The 25,400-nt window shown below is 32.4% G+C and overlaps 1 protein-coding gene across 1 annotated transcript; it reads left to right on the top strand.

The window, feature by feature from the left end:
- Positions 1–816: 816 nt before the first annotated feature.
- Positions 817–4,807, top strand: LOC148622405 (leucine-rich repeat and fibronectin type III domain-containing protein 1-like protein). Its single transcript, XM_088572298.1, has one exon. It carries the CDS (start codon positions 948–950, stop codon positions 2,589–2,591), a length of 1,644 nt encoding a protein of 547 aa, XP_088428424.1. The 5' UTR covers positions 817–947; the 3' UTR covers positions 2,592–4,807.
- Positions 4,808–25,400: the final 20,593 nt, after the last annotated feature.

Here is a 25,400-nt window from a genome sequence, read left to right as displayed (position 1 = left end):
GAACTGATCTGAACTTTAATGTACATGCATTTAATTTCTGTACATGAATCTCGACTATCAAGACAATAACATGGATCCATTTTAGATAATATGCATGTCGGTCGTCTTTGTTATGAAATAATCTTTTAATCTTTGTATAGTAATTATATCAATCTTGGGGCTACTGTATGTCATATACTATTAGTACTTGTCATACATGTAAATATTTATCTTTGATTTTAAATAAAAAGTCAATACATTAACTTCAGGGTAAGGGATAACATAGGTATAAATGATTTATATATGTATTTTTAATGAATCAGTGCTCGAATTAATGACTATAACAGCTGTCATCAGAACTTCAAACGTGTTACATCGACATTCTATAAAATTGAAACAAAAACAAAAAAAGACGTCTAAGATAAAGTTGCAGTATTTATAAAATATATTTGGGATCTATTAATATTTAAGAGAACATTTGTTTTAATAAGAGTTGCGGAGGATAGTACTTAAAGGACAACTTGTCGAAGTATCTTGAAAGACAAAAAAAAAAAAAAGAAGAAAAAATAGCTATTTTTCATCCCCATTAGAAATTCACAGTTATCCTTAAATAACCCTTGTATCATGTTGACAGAAAAATCAATAAAATATTTTTCTTTGTATATCAATGAACATATTTTCTAAACATCAGACTAATAGTCTACAAAATATTTACAAAATTCTCAAATCCTGAAAACGTAAAGCTGATAAAATATTCTAGGTAAACTGCAATCTGAACAGAAATAACGTTATACAGAGGCACTCAACTGTATAGATATAAATACACCGATAGAGGTCGCTGTTTTAAATCCATACACACATTACAGTGAGATCGTTCACAATGAAGGATGCTAAATCTCGCTGGAGAATATTTATACCTTTGGAAATATTTTAAATGGAAATGAAAACAAATATAATTTATATTAAACATGTTTTATAATACGGATGTGCAAGTAAGTGTAACATTTTTAGTAAATTTCTTAACTATACTGGGATGTAGCAGTTTAGTTTCCTCGGCTTGTCCGGGGATTTGTTTTTGTCCTGCCTTAAGTGACAATGTTTTTTGTTCAAGAAAAAATTTACCATTCATTCCGTTTGGTGTCTCGCCTGATACCGTACAACTTAATATGAATGAAAATAATTTTCTAACGTCAACTTTGTACAGAAGTAATTTTTCAACGTATACAAAACTTGAACATCTTTACCTGAGTAGTTGTGGAATTGAGAGAATTGAAGTGGACACTTTCGCAGACTTAACAAAGTTACAGTGGCTTGATCTAAGCAAGAATCGCTTAAGAACGATTGAGGATTATACATTCCGAGGTCTAACTCTGGAACATTTATTCCTTAACGATAACCCTGGTATGAGAATAGCTAAAAATGCTTTCAGGGGATTGCGAACTAACGGATTATACATTCATAATTGTGCAATTTCTGAACTTTCATTAGAAGTTATTAAGCCACTTAATAGGACACTAAAATACCTGTGGCTGGATGGAAATAAATTTGAGAGTTTTTCTTCTAACTGGTTGTATGTTTTCCGTAGACTGACTCATACGCGGCTTGCTGGAAATCCTCTACATTGTAACTGTGAGGTAGGTTGGTTGTTTGATTTTTTCCAGACCAATATAAAAATGTTTACTGGCGTAGATCCACCGTCTTGTCGAACTCCGTCAAGGCTCAGAGCAAAAACTTTTAATGAACTTACGGCTGAAGATTTCCGCTGCCAGTTACCGGTTTTCAAAAAAGTAGATGCCATTTTTGAAGAATCAGTAGGCAAGCTGAACTGTCTTGCTACAGGGGATCCCATTCCACTAATTCAATGGATCAAACCAGGTAATGATGTTGAAACTTTCCAACCGAAAGGAAAGCCCAGTTCCAATGAAAATTATGGAATTCTTTACCTTACCGACCCACAGGCTACAGAAGATTTGGTTTATAAGTGTGTTGCCAGCAATCCCGCGGGGAACGTAACATTCTCACTGAATGTTGTCTGGCCTCCAAAATATTCCAGGGATCAAGTTATTATTAATACACCAAAGACTACACTCCCACCGACCATACCGCCAACTAAACAAACTGTTACGGATTTAAAACAAATTGAAAAAGATAGATCAAAAGAAAAAGACTCTAAACAAAAGATTGATACACGTGACAAACTGACAGTGCCGTTCGAAAAAGATAAAAACATGAATTCGAAAGACCAATCGTACATTGTTGATCATAAAAACAGTGGCGAAAATCAAAAGAATTCAGAGGGTGAATCAAAACAAATTGATAGAGAAAAAAATGACCAGCCATTTATTATAAACGCCAGTAAATCTGAAATGAGCATTGCACGCGAAGAAATAGTTCAGGGAGGATTTTCATTGGCTGACATTATTGGTGCCGTCGTTGGAACATTTTTGTTGACGTTACTTGCGTGCATTGCTGTATTCCATGTCGTTAATCGTAGATTTAATCATAATCTCATGTATAAATCACAAAACGTTCTACCGGGAAAACAAGTGAACAATCACGTAATAGTTGATCCACGAGCAGAGAACACGAAAATGCTACAAAACAATATCTGAACAGATTGATAGTGCGTGGAGTCCTCAGGGAAACATATAAATCCTTTACGGAAGGTGCTTTGTTGATGGTGTAATGAAATGAAAAATGGTGCCAAATTCTAGTGAAGATTAATGACAAGCACAAGATAAAGAGACAATGAAGGAGTGTTATTTGCGGCTAATAAATTTATTAAGTGGTGAAATATTAATATACAGTACCCATCTTGTCGTATATAAAGTTTAACAACCGGCCATAAGGCCGAATCAACGTCAGTTTTACTTAATTCGAACATAAAATGTGATTGATGACCGGTATGTGCCCCGACTTACCAAGTATGGATCATACTTACACCGTACATGTATATAATCGTATATTTATAAGGTTAATTGACATAATTGAGTATGTACATTGTGGTAATGATACGCTATACCATCTAGTCGATGTTATTTGTTTAGTCAAGGCATAATGCTATAAACCAGATTAAACTGATATAGAAATTATCTAAAATTAGCCCTAATCGTTGTGAACTGTCCCGTTCACATGAAAACTAATATCAATTTACCAGGCAATCTTCTCGCGTCCCATTTTTTTATTATTAGCTTCATAGTGGACATAAATATATAATGGTACATGCTAACTATAACTCTAAGCTTATGTATAGTCTCCTAAATATCGAAGAAAATCAATAGACTAATATGTTAATGACTAGCTATCTGATTGTTTTCTGTGGATTTATGTGAAGATAATGGTTTTATCTTCTTAGGGAATCACTGCAACTTGAGAGACACGTCCGTCCGTATTAAAAGCTAATCAAATATTTCCTCTCTGTTGAGTAAAACTGACATTTGCCTAAGAAAATCAGAACTAACTGCGTTAACGTCTTTTCTATTTGAAACACTTTATGGATAAATTGTCAAGTACATGCCATGAAAGACTTTGTTCTGGAAAGAAACAGCTTAATCGATTTCCTCTCTTTAGATAATTGCCACAAAGAGGCAAGATTAAAACACAGCCAATCATTTCTCTGTGTCTAACAATATCAAATGCTCCACCGTTCTCACAAATTACTTTCCCAGTTCTTTACGTTTTTGCCCAAGGGGAGAATTTCTTTTCCTTCATTGCAGGAACAAAAAAGTCGTTATCGATTAGTTTGTATGACTTTGACAGCATACTTTTTTTGCTTTTATGGAGCCGTGATTAAAATCATCCCGCCATTTCATTGTCAACCCGACTTAAAGTCTGCCAAATTATGTTGACATTGGGAGAAACAAGTTTATCAAATACTATTTGAACTAACAAAACAAGTTCTTGAGATAAATATCTACCAATATAAGGTCAATTTGAAGGCTAATATTGTTTTTGTCACTTATTTATAAGGTTTAGATTTTCGCTTTTCACATTGTAAATGGTGATTAGTCCGTGTTTAAACCATTTAAAGAAATATTTGTTTATGTTGAGGTTGGATATTAAGATAGGTGATTGGTATTTTTACAACAATTAAAAGGGTGGGAGAAAAAGATTTGATCTTAATGCGATATTTGTTAGTTGAAATGGTTTTTAGTAAAAACAAAGATATGCCTACTGGAATGTAGATCTTTGGCTAGTCTGGCGAACAGAGTCAGATAACCATTAATCTTTGTATATAATCTTCGTAAGAAAATGCAACTGCGGTCATTGAAGCATACTACATGCTTCCTCAATTATCTAAGTTTACGGCAGATTTATGTATTATTTTCATCACGCTTTCATTATGTACTAAAATATGTGTCTGTTTCATGGACCTCTCATTTTCCTTCACATTATTATATATTTATGAAGTTAGATTTTTTGTATTGATCGTTGTTTGTGTATTAACATTTTTGACATATTGCGTTTCATACACTAGTTAGACTATTTCACACCTCATAGGGCTGCATGGTTATATTGTTTGTACTTTACGTGATGGAATGGAAGAATATTGTAAGGATGAATGAGCATAAAAGATTGGTTTTCAGTCGACGGGTAAAGAATGAATGATGCTTTAGAAAAAAGAGCGAATGGCATTTATAGATTATTCTGTTTGTGGATGGTTCCCACGTGTGATAGAGATTTATTTTATATTGTCACATGAAACTTCATATTCTTCACACGTATTAGTTTAGTGCTGAAATGAATTTACATACAAAGTACCTATTTATTTCTATTTTCAGCATTAAACTAGCTGTGTGATAAATAAAAAAGATGTTTAAATAGACAATTTGTGTATCATTTTAGCCCATTTTAACTTCGTTGCAGGACATTTATCAGATGAGTAGGTCTGAATGAGAAAATTATTTGTAATATTTGCACGCTGTTACAAAATCTGTAAAACGTCTCGGTAAGACTTGATCAGAATCAACTAAAGTTGGGATGACGTTTTCTGAGGAAAACAAATATTTACAACTATTCATATTTTGTATTGACAGTATTAAATGAGTAGATTCCTTTATACCCCACTGTTGTTCTATAATAATGTTTAGATAATTTAGCGGAGTACCTACCGGATGAGTATTATATAAAGTTATAAAATTATCAATCGAAATGTTATATCAAAATAATATTCTACAGTGTGACAGGTATTCATTGAGCTCAAAGACAACCTTAAGTAGATTACAAACAAATCTTTAACCATCACAAAGCAATGTTTGAATAGAACCTCCTTACTGAAATTTAAAACTCCCTTCTCATTGCTCCACAAAGGGCAATGACATAATATCTTCTTTGTCTTATTGTGAAATGTCTCATTCTTGTAATATATCTCCATCAAGAGTACTTAGGAAATGAGTTTAATTATATGATTGATGTCCGGGTAATACCGAAGCCGGATACCCCCACTCTGGTATAAGTTTCTGGACTTATCTCATCAATAAGGATATACATCTTGTGTGCAAGTTGTAATTAAATGTGTAAGAACAAGAATAAGTGTCATGGCCCCATTATAACCTCAAAAGGCGACAGGATATAGAATCCAACATAATTATAGGTATTTGTATATCGCTGATAACATCGATATCAACTTTTCCTGTGTAATTATGGAAAATCTAGACTGGTCGTATTATTCAGTTCTCAGTCACAATGCTGATGTTTGATAGCTAGAATGTTCTGGGAATTCATTCGTAATATTCACATATTTATGTTTTAAAACAATGAATTACGAAACGTAACATGATATGATAAGAATTGATAATCATAGTATTATTTAATGAATCTAATCGTTGTTAGCTTGGAAAATTATTATATGCTTACTGTGGGTGGTATCCCACGGATCAGTATGATTAAAGGCCATGAAAATCAATTCCGATCACTTGATACATTCAAAACATATCAACAAGAACTTGTAAAAGCTAAACAAAAGTACGCATGTTGTACTTAGGGTTTCCAACTTCATTCAAATTATATTTCATAGAATCTAGTGTCAAGGGAACGTGACAAATACTCATAATTGAGAAATTTATCGCTTTTTTAAAATTTGTTAGTACTAAAAGATTTCGTAGCCCCGAAAACAAAATTTTGGGTCCGACGGGGCTTTAAGGAAACAGTAAAACATTTTCCAAAACCAGTTGTTTTTAAAGAAAAGGTGTGAAAATTGTCTTAATATTAAATGACAAGTATAATGGATTTTACTAGTCTCGCTCCAACGAGTAGAGAGTAAAAATTAAACAAAGGCATTATAACCAGACCCCAATCTTTTCATTGGAAACGGAATCAAATCTTAAAATGTTAAGATGTGTCTAATTGCTAAAATGCTATCTAATGGATGTGAAAACATTGACAGCAGACTGTTTTTTTTCCAGGTATTCTAATTTCAGCGGAAACCTGTTACAACACTCTTTTTACAATTCTTTGACCAAACCTTTCGTTGGACACTCGTATATAATTGGTTCTAACGACAGCATGTTTGACAATTATTTGTTATCATTCACACAATTTAGACTCGTGTCCACATACCTGAACAAACCACCTGACACCATACACCACACGGATCAAACAAACCTAATAAATGCAACATTTGTACATGTCAAGATGGTGAACGTTACATGTCATCGCTGTGTGACCCTGAGTTGACCTGTAAAGTCCACTGTCCTTGATAATTGTCCGGTTAATAAGTACCTGGCCTGATCATGTCTGAGTGCACCATTAGCATTCGGCAGTTATTGTTTTCATAACCAGACAGCTGCAGCATGCTTAAGCTGTTCTTTCAAACTAGAATATTCATTTACTGTTAAAATCGATGTCAGGTTCATAATTAATAAGTTTGTAAATATTAATTTGATATAGCATTGTCGATAGGTGAATTAATAGCATTGGGGATAGATTTCTAAGGGTTATATATACAATTATAGTAGCTGCATTGAAATAATTATGACACGCTTAGTCATTCCTTTAAGTGATCGTTAAATGGTATCGACACTTTCTGTTTGACAAGGTTTAAATAGGATTAAAATAACATTAAATCACGAAAGTATGTGCAGAAAATTAGGTTTAGATTTGTTCTTTTCAAATATTACTTGGTAAAATCAATACAACTCGGGACAAACATCGTGTAAGTTTGTAGTCTTGTTCTGATATGTTATGTATAGTGGTTTAAGCACATCTTCCAAAAAATATCTGTCTTCTTTTTAGTATTATTAATCAACCGACCTACCTATTTCGTAAAATCACTTTTGATAAACACGCAAGGCAACTGCAGTAATGATATACTTAGTTAATATGTTGAAGCGATACTGGTGCCCCCTCAACACACGCTCTGGTATCATTGATTGATTAGTACAAAATACCGGCATACACAAGTATATTAAACACTTTAAATATTGATGAGTTTGTTAGCCAATTCTAATGTTAAAATGGGCAAAACTGTGATAGACTCGCGCTTCACTAAAATACCGAGAGAAAAAAAGCTGTCTGCATGTGACGAAACAAATTATTTATAGACACATGAAAAGATTTGACGTCAATATTCATAAGGATTGAACATTAACCGGATGCCAGTTTAGAAATTAAAGTTGACAAAACATTCCATGTTTTTGAAATTCTAGATACTCTACTACTTTCAAGTGTTCGTACTTCCATGTCACACCACGATATCTAATTAACCATTTATGTTTACTTCATTAGCATGTCTTTCTTTTGACAGAATATGATAATTATGACACCGACAATTGAATTCGAGCATGCAGATGTGCATGTTAATAATCCTAAGTATAAACTTATAGTAAATAGAAAGTGTACTTGAAAAAGTCTCGTGTACTACAAACGCCATTTTGCGAAATAAAAAAAAACATGGGGAAAACCTGGAAAGAAACTGAAAATGATGGCTATTGATGGAGCTGGTTTCAACTTTATGCGCCACCGGCAACGAAGAGGGTAGGTAAAATACTGCAAGTACCTAACTCCTAACGTCACCTTATAGAGGTAGAACCATCATCATGACCATCTAGAGTGAAACTCGACCAGGTGTTCTGAAACATTGCATATAGTATATATAGTATATATTCTCATGTTAAACAGGTCCTTCAGACACCTTTGTATAATGGTTCACTCCCCTGTCTGATCGAATTGCAGGTGACAGGATTAGTACCCTGTATGGCTTGAATTTAATGTTGTTTAATGAATACGATACTTTACAAATTTGTTTTTTAAAGATGAGACGAGTTTACAAAGGAATCCCGTCATAAAATGCATACATTATGTAGATATATATGTGGGATAAGATCACAATGTTCATATTTGTGTGTAATAATTACATGGTTGGGTTACTGAAATGTATAGATGGAATCCAATAATGCTACAAAACATATCAAGCTTAATCTGAATCTTATTTGAAAGTAAATATTCCATGTTCGATCGCTTTTAGATATACAATGAAAGTACCAGTACAATTTCTTATTTTATTTTGTCAATGGTTTTTGCTCTCACTTTGTTATGTAAATATTTGTCATTTCCTTTAAAAAGTATTCAATTGCTGAATATAAAAATCGGTTCAGTTCAAAGCCATCAAACATCTGTTAGAGACCACCCCATGTCATACCCCGATGTCATATATTGGTATGTGAAAAAAAATGTTTAGGCTCAACATTCTAACCCAAATGAGGTACATTATTTAACAACAGAAATGGTAAAAAATCACGATTCAAACATGTTCATTGATTTAATTGTAAAAAAAATATCAAAATTGTATAAGTGTACTGTAGTAGAAAATCAAACGTGGTGGAATACAATAACATGTGAATTAAAAAAAAATAGCTCTAAAACTACCGTTACCATGATTTCACAGAGAAAGTTTGTCAAAACAACAAACAGAATTATTTTACTAAGTACCAACTAATTATTTGTCCAAGATTTATTCCTTATTCCATAACGAAATTCAATTTTTCTTCTACCAGTGTCAACAATAATGGTATTTGTTTAAGATCTGACCACGTAACCATCATGATATGTTTACCCTTACATTAATGGCTGTAATCATTACATTCATTTACATGATCAAAGGCAGTGTAAGTTAAAACCTGTGTAGTTGTCAAAAATAAGTTTTTGTCTAATAGTGACGTCGTGTTTGATCGTAAAATCATGCTTTGAGGGTACTCGTGCGTAGTAGATCTTATCAGATGATTGGTGTTTGTCTAAACTATGTCAGGTACTGTCAAGGAATATCAAAGTTTAATCTTGCTCAATTCACTTACGATTTGTACTTATACGACCTTAAAAGCTTTGCGGTCTTGTACGTCCAGACAAGTGTGGGTATCTCAACGAAAATATACCACAAGCTGTCATATCACAAATGGGTGGCTTAAGGGTCATGATTTGATCGGTCAGAAAGTTGGTATTACTTTAAATAAGTCAAACAATTGAAAGGAGGTATATTCGATTTATATCGATTGTGGACTGTCGATAGAGACCCAGATGCGAAATTATTAAGATAAGCATTCATGACATACTTCCATGGGGGAAGTATTAGAAACAAGCGTCGACATCTGAAACATTTCAAACCTGAAAGTAATTTGAATCAAGACTATTTTGACAATAATATAAAAACGCAGATATATTTATAATAATGATAAAAAAATATATATTGAAACGTTATTGATGTAATAGCTCGTGAATCTATTGTGTCTTGGTTTTATACCTTTTTAACATAAGTAGATGCCAGTAGGTTTTTAATGGGTCTTCTCAAATTTTCACTTAATGTAGCAACAGTCTCAGGAAAGAAACATGTCACACAACTCGCATTGTCGAGTATGCAACCCTCTGTCCTTTCGAATATGCGCTTGGCGGAGAACATTGATTGCTTATTTTAATGTTTTGGTTTCATGCAACCACGGATCCCTTCTTCTTGAAGCGATTGCACCAATTTATAGAAAACGTTTTGTTTGGTTGTTAGATTTAAGTCGTTTCCTCCATTTCTCAAAAAGATATCTTCATAGTGTAAATTATACTGAAATGGCGTTTCTCAAGTGTATCATTTCGATGTTTCCTCTAGGAATATTCAATGTCAAGAAACGTCAAATTCATAATCATGGTTCTGAGGATTTTCTCGATTCTATGGCTTTCACAAGTTGAAAATTACGCAATTTTATTCTAAGTACTGTACAAGATATCAAGATATACATTTTAACATATTTACCATGGATTCTGACGTGCATGTAATAACTATACACATAACTTCTTATTGTAGGAGATACAGCAAATTGAACTATAATGCATAATGCCATAGAGCCAACCAGGGTTCTGGCATATTGAAGAAGAAAATCAAATAATTTACTACTTGATGTTTAATCGAAAAATAATCGCATGACGCATCCATATGTTTTCCTCAGGCAACAGCGATGTTGTGCGGTGTTCTGCAAATTGTTTCCTCACCGAAGATTCGATTATTAGATTTCACCATTACTTTTAGAATGTCAGGTATTCTATTTGTTGATAAGTAGAATGGAGTTAAACAGGTTTACTGAAAAGTAGAACTAAATCTATCAACGAAACATTTTAATTCAAATTTATTTGTCTATCTTTTAATTTCATTTTGATGAAAAAAGTCTAAAATTTCCTTGTCTATTTTCCATGTTCTTTTCAAGATGTTACTGAAAATTAATCCTGTTCTGTAATAGCCCATGAACTGGGAGGGCCCACCGTGCACCCCACTCATCACTTAATTGGGATTACTTCATGGTGATTTTCTGGTACCTTTATACCTTTCATTACCGAATCAATTTGTCGCCAAAGAATATTCTATAATTTTTTTTCAATATAAGCCTATATTTGTACCCCACTGGGTCAAAAAGCCAAGATTTTTGTGACTCAATTGTTTGACCGTCTAAGCCTTTCTGAGATAGCATGCGTGAACAAACTAAACATATGTAGGTATTGCCATGTAGCCCAATGTTGCAGCTTTCTACTGGTACCAAAACAGTTGCGGTAACAATTGGCGTTCAGGGGTAACATGAATAAAATATACCCCTACCCCGCCGAAAAATCGCTTAAATTGGCATATTTTTCAATGTCCATAACCCCAAGAGTATTTATGCTTCGGTAAAAAATGGCTTATTTGGTATTTTCTGTTTAGTTTTATCACAATATATACTTGGGTTCTTTTGATAAATTTTGTCAGAATTTAGCCAAAAATGAAAAAGAAAAAGAAATGTGATTTTCGAATTTTCCGTAAAAGTCAGATAAATTCTTCTCTTCAAGTTATTGGTCAACTGAAACGTCTCAAATTTGGTATCATTCGACAGATAATTTTATTTTCTACATAAATAAACTACGAAGAACTAATTTTCAAGTTTCAAGAAAGAATTTTAAAAAATGGTAAAAATATTACCCCTACCCCTAGAAAACTGGTCACAGTATCAAACAGAATTCTCATTCACAGCATACCGACAGTGTAGAACCCATATCATTTGTTAAACATTCATAATTAAGATAAAGATGTACAAAACATATCAGATCAATTCTGGCGCTTAGATTTTCCACTTAGAGTGACAATTACTAAAACAGTAATCAAGGGAACCAAGTTTCTAGCGGTAATCAAAAGAATGCAATCCAGGGACAAAGACCAGACATGGAAAACAGACATACACAACAAAGAATATAAAGTAACTAAAATCATGCATACAAAGTAACAAAAGCAAATGAGCAACTCGGACTCCACTAAAACCTGGGAGCCTGGACCAGGTGCACCGGTAGGGTAAGCGTCCTCTACTTTTCTAGAAACACCCGCCGTGTTGCACATAAAAAGACAAGTCCGGGGTACTAAAAAAAGTACCCAAGAAAATCGGAAAAATGGGAATTTCACAATTTCAGAATTTTATTTTATATCACCCGTTATTGTCTTTTTTCAGAATACCGTAGTTTTAACAAGCGTTTGCGTGATACGGTACATTAATGTAGTGCTTAGCTTCAAAATTGGTCTAAGCAATAGATATTTGAACTTTTTTTCATGTCATGTTAGGTGGAAAAATGCCACCCCTACCCATGAAAAAAAATGCCTCAACATGAATTTAAATGTTAGTTTTTTGACAAATAAAGGGTGTACAACAGACATGTTGGGTTCTTTTGTTTTAATTAGCGATGTATCTAACATATCTTCTCATTTCAGGCGCGATTTTTTTTTCAGTTTCAATGTGACAATAATAAGTTTTTCATAAAAAAGGGAATTTTCGGAATTTAATATTTTCTTCAATTTATTCATTTATTTAGTCATTCAAATACAAACAAAAAGCTTCAAACAAGCTTTTGTATATTCAAATACTATTATATAGTGTCTTAGCTTGCTTGATAATGAACCCGAGTAATAAATATTTGAACTTTTCCAAGACCAATTAGGTGAAAAATTGCCACCCCTACCCATGAGAACAATACCTCCACATGGCCCAAAATGGCTTTTTTCCACCTAACATGAAACGAAAAAGTTCAAACATTTATTGCTTAGGCCAATTTTAGACACTATATTAATATGCTGTATCACGCAAAAGCTTGTTAAACTACGGTATTCTAAAAAAAAGACAATAACGGGTGATATAAAAGAAAATTCTTAAAGTCAGAAAATTCCCATTTTTCCGATTTTATAGTAATTGTCAACCTGAAAGGAAAATATAAGCGCCTGAATTGATCCGATATGTTTTGTACATCTTTATCTTAATTATGAATGCTTACAGTATAAGTTCTACACAAAATTTGAGACGTTTCAGTTGAGCAATAACTTGAAGAGTAGAATTTATCTGACGTTTACAGAAAATTCGAAAATCACAAATTTTTTTTTTGATTTTTGGATAGATTCTGACCACGAAAATCGCCAAAATTTGTTAAAAGAAGCCCAGAAGTATAAATTGTGATAATACTAAACAGAAAATACCAAATAAACCATTTTTTACTGAAGTTTAAATACTCTAGGGGTTTTGACATTGAAAAATATGTCAATTTAAGCGATTTTTCGGCGGGGTAGGGGCAATTTTATTCATTTTTTCCCAAACCCTAAGTGTTACCGCTACTGTTTTGGTATCATTGCAAACCTGAGACTATGGGCTACATGATGATACATACATATGTAAGTTTACTTTGTTTTGAAGAAAGAAGACGTGTTTAGAATCAAAAGACTCAAAAAATGGATTTTTGCCTCAAAGAAGTATACAAAGTAGCCGAAATATACAAAAGTGCTTCAGTGAAAGTTTTGGCGAAAAAACTATTCTTAAATGGGAGGTATAAGGGTACCGGAAAAACATATTTTGGTTGATGAGTGTGGGGGGGGGGGGTATCTCAGCCCCTATACTATGAATTTTTCATAAAAAGGGAATTTTTGGAATGTCCGTTTTCTTCCATTTTACCGGAAATTTGCAGTTTTGTTCAAATGCAATACTTCAAACAAGCGTTTGCATGTTCAAATACAATAAATAAAGTAGTAGCTTTCTAAAGTGCCCTAGTTATAAATAGGCCACCCATCGATTTTCAATGAACGACGAAGAAATCCTCATACCACAGGGCAGGATGCAGCAGGCACCAAAAACATAATTATACACAGGTACAGGGAAAGAGTTCCCCCCTTTTACTCTTGTAACATAAAAAACCTAAAGATTAAAACGAAACAAGACATACAGAGGCCAGAAATTCCTGACTTGGGACAGGCGCAAAAATGCGGCGGGGTTTAAGTTCTTTGGCGTGATCACAACCATCCCCTTTAAAATATGGCCACCATGGAAAAAATATAACACAATAAAGCACATTTATGTAGCATCTTAGCTTTCTAATGAGCAAATGGAATGCATAGTTAATCGTATTCCAGACTATTTTGGCGGAAGAATGGTACCTCCTACCCACTAAAATCTGCCCCAAAGTGAAATATAAAATTATTGTTTATAGCATACATGAACTGTACACATGGTCTATCTGGCATTTATTATAGAGATCTTCATCTACCAATCATATTAACTACCCTACCAAATATGCTTTAATTATCCAGAAGACGACGAATTATTGAAAAAGTGAAATTTAAGAATTAACAAATTATCACGCATTTTAGCACGTAAATTGTATATTTTGTGTTTATAATATCACAGTTTTAACATGTAAAAATATATAAATTCTGACTACAAAAACGCCACAAAAAAACCAGAAGTATTAATTGGGATAATACTTAACAGACACCAAATTAAGCCGTTTTTTACTGAAGCATAAGTACCCTAGGGGATTTGACATTGAAAAATATGTCAATTTTAGCGATTTTTTCGGTGGGATAGGGGTACTTTTGTTTTCATTTTACTCCTAAATCATAAGTGTTAGCGTTACGTTCTTCATACCATTGTAAAACTGAAACATTGGGCTACATGTTGATACCTATATATGTAAATTTATTTCATTGTGTAGAAAGGAGAATTTCGAAGAATCAAAAAACGTAAAAAAATGATTTTTGCCTCAATGAAGTATAAAAAGTAGATAAAGATAAAAAAAAATGCTTCAGTTTATATTTTGACAACACAACAATTATGTTAATTTGAGGTACAAGGTTAGCTGAAACTCATATTTTGGTTGATGAGTGGAGAGGTGCACGGGCGTTATCTAACCCCACGTACTATAAATATCATTAATGAAATGCTCTAACAGTAAAACAATTAGACGTATTCTACAGATAGTTTTTGAAACGCCCAAAACCATAAAAGTTATCAAAGACAACGATAAGTAAATCACTAATCGCTGAATACTAACAACTGAACAGTATCAATAGCAATGGATATCAGTAACCTTATATGATACAAACTTTTTTTTATAGGAGTGCAAGAACTTTTTTGTAGTTAGTGTCTATAATCTTAAAAAGTTGTGTAATTGACCTTTTATGTTGTTTTATTTGCTAATAATTGTCTATACAATAACCACACTTTAGAGTAACTTTCATTCTGTGATACAGAATAATGATTATACATACCAAAACAGCTGAACATGACTTATCTGTAGAATTCAACTTAAATGTCTTCTACAATTAGCTGTAAAACATGAATATGAATAAATAAGGCCAAAATATTTTAGTTAGGTGGAAAAGACGGAATAAAAATAAAATAAAACTGGCAAAACTGTCAATAAATACATTAAAACATAACTTGAAACAATTTGCTTTTATTAAATATTTCATCCCCAACTGCACATCCACCGTACGGTAATCCATAACTAGTTTTTGTATTTTGTTGATCAGATCGGAATCATTTACTTATTATTTTAAACCACGAATGTTCTGCAACGTATTAACACGGCTGTAGCCGCAAGGAATCAAAATACAAGAGTCTGATGAAGTTTAAATTGGAATAATGCTTTTTTGCGAAAAAAAAAACCGTTTTTAAACATTTTTAATAGGGAATATTAGGACCGACTGTCCCGTAAACCATAAAATGAAGAATTTTAAGCAATTGTAAAATTCTTGACTTTGATGTATTAGCTAAAGATAAATTTAGCAAGCCCTATATAAATCAACATTACTCTTATCATTCAGTATCTTGACTGGAATGTAAAAGAAGACTCAGTTGTCATCACTATTCCTGTTTCAAGCATCTTTAGTAATTCATGTCACCAGTAATTGATGAATGAAGATTATAAGCTTATACATCCTTACACAACAAACGAGTATGTATTTGTTTTGTATTACATAACTATATACTCTATAAAGTTACAATGTTAGCTTTCTATTGTGATGGCTGTAACTCTATTTCTTTGTAACTTTTCTTGACAAATGTTATCTTTAAGACATCTTCGAATCTTGTTGTTTGAAAGGCAGGAAACCTTTACCAGAGCCCAAATGACAGGAAATCAGTGCATTAACAATTTAATCCCCATCATGAAGAGTAAATATGACAGCAATCCAGATTAACACCGTCATCCGTGTAAATTGCCAACAAAAAGCCAGAATAATGCTCCTATTCCACCAGACTTCTCACAGAATTTCCGATAAAGAACCTGCGGAAAAGATAAATTGTTCATATTAGAACTCCCTTGAGGTGATTGATATAAAATATAATCAATATCAATTAGAGAAAAGAACAGCATAAGGTTCGGATATATATTGATTGGTTAAAAAAAAACTATCATATCAGATCTATAATGGCTTTTGAATAACCAGACAAAAATATCGATGCGAATCCGTTTAATGTCAATTTATTATATACTAATAGCCCATTACGTAAGCACATAATAAGACTTAACGGTGTGACTATTGCTGCAAATTGCTTATAAGTACAGATCCTTGTTTTGCACAAACTGAAATGAGTGTAAGTCACGAATAAAGAAAGTAAACTTGATTTTATAGACATGATGTAAAAGTAAAATGACCATAATATATTTCATGCCGTTTTGAACAGGAAAAATCTACACAATTATTTTGTTTAAAATGTCTGACCACTGGATATTGATCAATTTTAAAGCTTCTACAAATTCACAATATGGATAACATTTGAAAAGCAATGACATAGAAGCTGATAATAAAAAGCCTCATGTAAACATTATGTCATCATGATTACAGTTGATGGTATCATAAAAGCTATATATTTCCACTATTAGCTTGCAAATTGCTTTTAATGAAACACATATTATACAGTTGATCATCTCCAAGGCGATCTGATCAGAGTGTTTTATATTTTATTGTTACCTTCCATGTTCTGAATTTGAAAAATGTAAATTAACTTAAATAAGGGAAATTGATTTGATGGGGTAATTCAAAGGACTTCACTTTACTAATAGTGCACGGGAAAATTTATCATCTGACATTTTTCTGCCGTAAATTAGACCAAATTGATACAGATTTTGTTATGTATTCTGGGTAATAGGAAACAGATCAGTATGATCAGGAAAGTAATATGAGTATCTTAAAATAAATTCAACGTCATTTGTTAAAGCAACTAACAATATCCCAACAAGCAGTTTATAAGCCTCGGTGAATTTAGAATCTGTGATATTGATAATATTATCAACCACCAATTCTTCTAGCTATAATGATTCTAAGTGGGTATTATCCGTGTAATCATATACGATAATGGAACGAGTTGATATTCTCAAAGTACATTAGTCTTCAACAGATCCCGGAAGATTTACTGTATTTCTGTATAGACGAATGAATTCCTCCAACCAACTTAAAGGCTATAACTTTGGCCGATGCAGTTGCTGCTGGAATCTTTTTTTTAAATATTAAGGTGGGTTATTGTCGATAATGTTGAATCACAATTAATTGGTTCATTATCCAGTTATGGTTCAGCTTTTTTATCAAAGATTTTAATTTCACTTTTGTAAAAGTGAAATATTAAAACTATTAAATTTTAAGATATATTTTTGAAAACGTTTATCTTCAGGGGAACACATTTGCTTAGAATACCTACTAAGAACTAAATAGATTTTTAACAAAGATAGCATGCCATTGCTCCCTGCACTGCAGTTGTTCCAGCTATATTCAATGCTATAACTTACACAATAAATTTAAAACGAAGCACCTGATCAGATAAATTTCGTTCTGAAAACTTGTAAGAGAAATAAATCTGCCAAGAGTTTTATTAAAAAAAAACAAACTACTTGAAATAGATAGTCTGTTGACTTCCATCATTGTATAACACAGAAAAATAAACATTGCTCAATTTACTCTGTATCATTGTCTATCAACATATATACGAGAAAGACATTAATAAGAAGATAAAAAAAATGTTAGGTAATGATAAAGAAATCTTTAACGTATATTTTAGGTTAAATACTGAGCTATGATACGATCATGTATGTCATTCAGTTTTCCAGAACTCTAAAAACGTGCATGATTTGTGAGCCAGCAGGAACTATATTACAGGCGAAGACAACAAAAAACAAACAAACAAACAAAAAAAAATAAATAAAAACAAAAACAAAAAAAAACAGCAAGAACAAAACAAAAACAAAAGAAAAAAATGAAATAAAAAAAAACACATATGTTTATTCAAGCTTTGATATCATTCTTTATGTATGGTTTATATAATCACAGATAAATATTACAGTAGCCAAATGGATAAAATTGTCGGTTTCAGAAGAAAATACTTTATCACTGTCTTTTTAAACCACTTACTAACTTAAGGGACGATATAGTTTTCTTTTGGGAATTACATGACATCTTAAGGAAGCGACATATTATCTTGCGGGAATGACATATAAACATTTTTTGCATAGCCGCACACTGCCAACGTATAAATGATATGCACCAAATGCAATCATATTGCCGCTTGATAGCTTCGATAAAATCCTTCCCTGCCAGTACACAGTCTCTACATTACCTAGATTTACACACAATGCATCAACGTGACGATGCACGATAACTGAAGTTAAGTGGCTTCAGGCTAGATTAGGGGTCTCGGAGCAGCGAGGACCCAAACGATGCAATGTGCATATTATCCACCAGCGTGTGAATATAGTTGCTAGATGATGGCCATCAATCTTGGTCGGTAACTCAGCTAGGAGAAGGAACCTCTGATAACAAAGCATGGTTTATTACCCCTTTTCCTCTACTAGAACATTCATATTAGGGAAGGGAACAACGAAAATAAATCCATTTTGACTCTTCAGACATCAAATTTGGGGTTTATGAAGTTAATCACCACTTCCTGTAAGTAAAAGCTATATAACAGAAACCGAAGCAACATTTACCTTTCCTATAGGATGTAACATGCAGCATTCCTGATAAAAACATACCTAGAAAGGAGTCCGAGTTGCTCATTTACTTTTGTTACTTTGTATGTATGATCTTAGTTACTTTATGTTCTTTGTTGTCTATGTCTGTTTTCCATGTCTGGTCTTTGTCCCTGGATTCTTTTGATTACCGCTATAACCTTGGTTCCCTTGATTACTCTTTGTAAGCTAGTTAAACACATAGTAATATAATAAAATGTAATAATTAGTAGGTTCGAATTTAGAAAGTGTTATCCTAATAAATAAATAATTGAGTGAGAATAAGATAATAAACCGCATTCACAGGTGCAAAAAGACAATCGATAATGTCTGTGAAGATGATCTGCAGGAATGTCTTTGATAAATGAAGGTTGAAATATAATTTGCAAACTGAAGATTGAAGAGTCTACAAAGGGCTAAGCTTACGCAACTATCAATAGAAAGTAGGTACACTAGTTTACACATGTCGTGTCGGGGAATCAGGGAGAAGAGGAACTATCTTTTAATCTTTTAATCATAAGTTTGGAGAAGACTTAAGAAATGTGTCGGGAGATAAGTGGGTCCCCTAACAATACTGGTGAGTCGGTTGAGGTCATAAAGAGAGCATTCCTAAACAGAGAAGTCAGCAGAAGATTGAAAGAGACAATTTCTAATACTTGAAACACTAATCTTAAAATGCATGTGATTAAAAAAAGTGATAGAAACGTATCTTTTGAATTAGCCGGAAAAGGTCTATGGAACGTTGAACAATCTTTTCACCCCTTTCACGTGCTGGTGTTTAAAATGCACGTGACTGTTTAACCCCGGGCAGAGGTTTTAAACCATTTTCTTCTTTCTACGGTTTAATTAAGATTTTACCATCTTGGAAGGAGAAATATTTGAAACCACTCATTGCTGAAGAAGAATCCATTTGTAACTAATGATTCAGTTTAATGTTGTTCAAAACAAAAAATATCAACATGGACAACAAGACAAAAAAAAAACCTATAACTATTAGCTGCAAATAAGAAAAACAAGTCCGCAAACATAAACTAAGGTACAATAGATTGTAATTGAGTATGAACTCATACAAAAACAGGAATGATGACAACAGGTGCTATGGAAGGGTAAACATATACGGCTCCACCAGGAGCACCCGTCACTTTGCAGTAAGCGTCAAGTTCGGTAGGTTACCTATCCGATGATTTGAAATCTATCTGAAGGAATCATGTCTAATCTGTAAGGTAGAATCTTCATATCGACCAATTGTGATTCAGTAAGTTTAGTGAGTGATTCCAGAAGTCAAAAGATAAATTTTAAATCAAATGATGAAAAGCTTTCGCATATTTTTGTTTTTGAAATTCGTCAGAACTGCAAAACATTGCTGCTACCCTTTATTTGCTATTAGCATTTACATTTTAGTTCAGTGGTGATGCTTTTATTGCTCAAATAGTTGACCTAAGGCCTGATATTGTGCAAGAGGAATATTTTTATATGAATTAATTTGACACATAACACCTTTGATACTCTCAAACTACACAAGGTAATAAATTCATGACTTCATATAGTTTACAAGGTATATATAAATAATATAAAATTCGTTCTTTAATATTTGCACAAGTTTAAAAAGAATATCCGTTACGTAAAACATCTCTTTTAAGTATGAAATACAATAACTGCAATTGGAAGTGTTTGCTAAATTGCTAATAAATATTCAAAGGTATTTCTTATCTTTTAATCAAAGGAACTTTATAGAACATTCTTCTGAAGACAGGTATTTCAAAGGAAACACAGCGATATATTTCGAATATTGTGTAGTCTCATTTGATCTAATCAGTATGTGTAGTAATATAGTATGTGTAACCGTATACGGCATAAATTAAAAAAAAAACAATGACCTGAGAATGAGAAAATGGCATGGGAAAAGAATTGAAATTCTATTTTCTGAATTTCAATGAGATGCAACTTCATTGTTGGTTCAATTAACCATTTAAACGAACACCACTATATCATGATTAAAGGAAACAGGTTCTTCAACACAATTATAAACGGTGGTTTTAGATTGTTAATCTTTTGACAATCGCACGTACAATATAGTTCATATTGGACAAAGATGATATCAGTGACCATAGAATCACCACCATTCATGCTGGTGTACTTCTGTATTATGTCGTGTATAAATTCTTAACCGAATTTGAAATATTGAAAAAAAGATTCAGCCAAAATAGCCATTAAAACAAATAAAAGTTAAATAAAATGGCAGAAAACATCAGACGTTTGCTAAGTATATGAGATGCAGAAATCACAATCACTGTTGAGTATGAACACAGTGCAATAAGAATAAACGCACGCGAATAACTGCTTCCTGTTATGACAAAATGACATTTGCTAAAATGACACTCTCGATTTAGTTTTGGCACAAAGCTGTAATGAAAACATCGGATCCTCTGGCATATTTTACATTTAGTAACGTACAAATAGATGACGACATGATACGTGAACATTAATTTATTAATTCCATTAAAAAAGTTCTTAAAATAACCTTATAATCCACGTTGTCATAAAACCGTCGTAATTTGTAACATAAAATCCAGAGAAATAATCTATACGTAAGCACTTACTATCCATTTATCTGGCACCTCTTCAGATTCAAAGAAGAGTAGTAGAGTCAATAATTCTGTTAATTAACATTTATTTCAGAGACAGGTATTCTTTGTTTACAGTCATATCATGTAGTTGTTTATCCATCAGAGATCACGAACTTTACAATAAACTAAATTATTTATATTGATAACATATGGTACGGTAATAAGGGAGCAAAAGAATCTACTATCTATGATTATAGGTGCTGATTTTAAAGCATTGTTTATATGATCAAAGATTAGTTTTTTTACATTGGTTCGCTCTTCTAGTCGATTGTACTCTTGGAAAACTTTCCTGTGTTTTAGATACATTTTTATGAGAGATAAATGTGTTCTTAAATGATTTTATTTTCCGTTCATCATGCCAAATAGTTGGCTGTTCATGATCTTAACTGGAAAGTAGGTAGGCATAAACATAAAAAAACCTATTGCATTAAAATCGTTCAATAGTTGAACACCTTTTGTATCGTATGATAAATCATGATAACGATATAATACCTGAATATGTACATCTAAAACTTGCAGTTAAGTAAATTACGGCCATAATTCGATAAATCTGACAACCTTTTATGATTGCTTAAATTAAATATCTATTTCCTTCCACCTTAGTTCCAAAATCTCTTTGAAGCTTATTCATGTCTTGAACTTGCAAGCTTGTAATCAACAAATTCTCCAACAATTTAATGGCCTGTTGCCCTAGTTAACTCACAATTTATTACTGATATCGATTAAGGAAGATGAATTACTCCAAAGCGTCAATAACTGACACGCCTGTATCAATATATAAATGTAGTTTATGTTTAGTTCCAGATGGCCGTACTCCTTTCATTAATAGCTTTCCAGATGCAGACTTCAATTTTCCAGACTACTATATTGGATATGCAATTTCCTTTTTGTCTTGCGCTATTATTATCTCATTCACTTGCAGTAGATATCGAAAGTTTCGTCAGATTTCTACTCATATTCCGTTATCCTGTAGTTTACTGTTTTATTACTATAGTATCCTGCTGTAATACACATAAAAAAGATCTGATAATTAAATCAAATATCTTTGAACTGTCTACGGAAGACAACGAGGAGAGAGCAACGGCTTCCGGTTCAACTAAAATGAGGACAATTAAGTGTGCGATGAATTATTCCTTAATATTGTCTTTACTCTGACCATGGAAGTATAATATCTAGACCAGATATTATACTTCCATGCTCTGACGTTGATCAAATGGTGAACAAATTCACAAGATCATCTTCCCTCTTCACTTTTTTTTTGTTTTGTTTGTTTGTTTTATGAAGCTTAACTGTATCCTTTAAAGTATTCTAGTCGACGTTATTGTGATTACCACGGTGTTTCTCTAACCATTAAGCATAATGAAAATGAAAGTACAATGACTTTTAAACTTTTTTTTATATATAAACAATGTTTTCTACCTGTATTTAGAATCTAAATATTCTGCTCTTTAAAGTATATCTTTTAAATTTGTATTTTTTGCTTAGTAGTTAGAGGATTCATTTTAAAGAAAAACACTTTGTTTTAAAATTTCACAATTTCACGTAAAACATAAAGCACACACCCACAAACACAACCCCCCCCCAAAAAAAAAAAAAAAAAACCAAAAAAAAACCAAAAAAAAAAACGAAACAATAACAAAAATACAAATAAAACGAAAACACAGAATACACACACAAAAGAAAAAACAACACCACAAAACATTACATAGACGGTAATAATCTTGGCCTTGTAAGATATTATGAGAGTCAAATTTAATATTTTGGCACTTCAGTAGGGGTAAAAATGTAACATTGAATCCTCAAAATATACACGAATGGGTTTCTTTTTTATGTAAATTAAGGAGAAACCTTCATTTTATCGACAATTAAAAGATCACAACAAGAAACGTTAATATTTACAAGAGAAAAATATCTCACTATAAAGTAGTCAATATTTACTTCACACCTCTCCAAATTAAATAATGAAACGAGTGTTCGATAGGGTTGCTGTTTATGACATACTAGTCCATAAAGGTAAAAAGAAACCCTGTCACAATTGTAATCAATTTAATATGGAAACAACATCATCAGTGGAAAGTTAGATTGTCTTGTAAAATGCAGGAGACATTTATGTGATAATGCAGATTTTTCTAATGAAGTTTTATGTGCAACACTAAAAGATGTACATACAAGAAAGTTTCAAATGTATCTCGATAACTACCTGACACATTCTATTGCTATATATCAATCGTTATCAAAGGTAATTTTGGAAAGAAAATTCATATATTCAAGTATTTTTGAAATGCAAACTACCTTTAGACAGTTTATTATTTCTATATAACTCCTTTAACATATTTTAGCATATTTTAGCAATTTGCAGATTTTTCGAATAGAAACATCTGCTTGTAAAAGAAAGGTTCCTCTTAGCATGCATTTGCTCATTACGGGCGGTTTCTGTAGTAGATTCTTTCAAATATATAAAATTGTAAAAGGAAATAAGTTTTAGTTGCAAGATATGTGGCGCAATCTTTCAACTTTACGTTTTGACACACAATAATCCAACGTCATGACACACTTGACACACTTTAAAATGTAAAAGAAAAATACGCATAGAAAAAAACAAAAAGAAAAACAAAACAATATAAAAAACCAACAAAAACAAAAACAAAACAATATAAAAAACCAACAAAAACAAAAACAAAAAAACAAAAAATCAATACAAAAAAAATGTCAAGCATCCACCAAATAAATTGCATGTAAAAACAAATGAATCGTAACACAATTGATCACAATCGTAATAGAAAAACACAGACATTGTAAATAAAATCTTGAAACATTTCCCATTTCCAATAACACGTTGAGCATATTGGAAATGCGCTTGACCTCGCCGTAAGGCGAGTGTCTATTAATTACACAGTGACTAGGCCACCGCTTACGCAATGGATATTAGAAAATAATGCAATAAGGGCCAAACCTCGAAAAAATAAATATATATAGAAGCTTTGAATTTTGTTTATACTAAAGTTCTGAGCATCAATACGCGGCATTACAATCCAAGTACATCATTCCCAGGGTAGATCAGTATTTGATATCAATTTTACCGATGATTTTCGTGAGATTGATATTGGTATCATTTGGTAAATGTATTTGGTATTGTATCGACCATAAATACATTATCTTAGGTATACCAATGTCTTTTTTTTTTCTTTATAAGAAATATAATGACCAGAGTATACTCTAAAACATCAGTATCGTCTCTTAAAGACTCGCTTCTTCCACAGTATACGTATCTGTGTAATATGCCATAGAAATACAGTCAGTTTACGGTTCTGGTTTTACAGGTTCGCTCCCTAAAAATATTACATATTGTCTAACTCATCTACATGCTGTCGATTTTCAATTTCTACTTATTCTGCCGATGATATTTTCATTGTATTTAGTATAATAGACTGCTGTTGGATGATACGGGTTTACAAGTTGATACTTTTAGACGATTATCTCTTTGATACACACACAAAAACCTTTTACCGTTTCAGTAACTGCTTAATTCTATATCATCATTGTTACAACATCTGAGATTCTTACCTTTCACTCGATGTTTTTGACACCTTGAGAACTTTGTTAAAATCTACTCACAATGATATAGGACTATCATCCCGATATCATCTTCAACTAGATCAAGGGAAGCTTTCGATTGATCTTTCAGTTTGTCCCTTAGCTATTTAAAAATTAGATTTTCAACGTTTTCATGTGAATTTATTTCTTGGTCAATTTTAGAAGGTCGTCCTGATTTGTTTTGATGACAAGTTTCCAATTCCAGCCTGATGACAAGGCACCCGTTCCAGCTCTCGGGGAGTTTTACTTCATGCTTTTTGTGGGTCTCAGAGACTTATGTCGAACATACACATAACAGCACATTCGACATCTCTGACAGCAGTATAGATCCTAATGTTACAAGTACGCAAATCGTAAAATCCTAGTTATAAAAAACTATTATCAATCTTCATGAAGATGTCGAATCTTTAGTTCCATGGAATTTGACTTAATTTGCACCTGAGGATTGAT

The sequence above is a fragment of the Perna viridis genome, chromosome 3, assembly GCF_037379345.1.
Source record: "Perna viridis isolate PV_CMFRI_1.1 ecotype Kerala chromosome 3, ASM3737934v1, whole genome shotgun sequence".
In the NCBI taxonomy this organism is placed as follows: Eukaryota; Metazoa; Mollusca; class Bivalvia; order Mytilida; family Mytilidae; genus Perna; species Perna viridis.
Note: the sequence above shows the minus strand (reverse complement) of the source record. Positions and strands in the feature narration are given on the sequence as shown.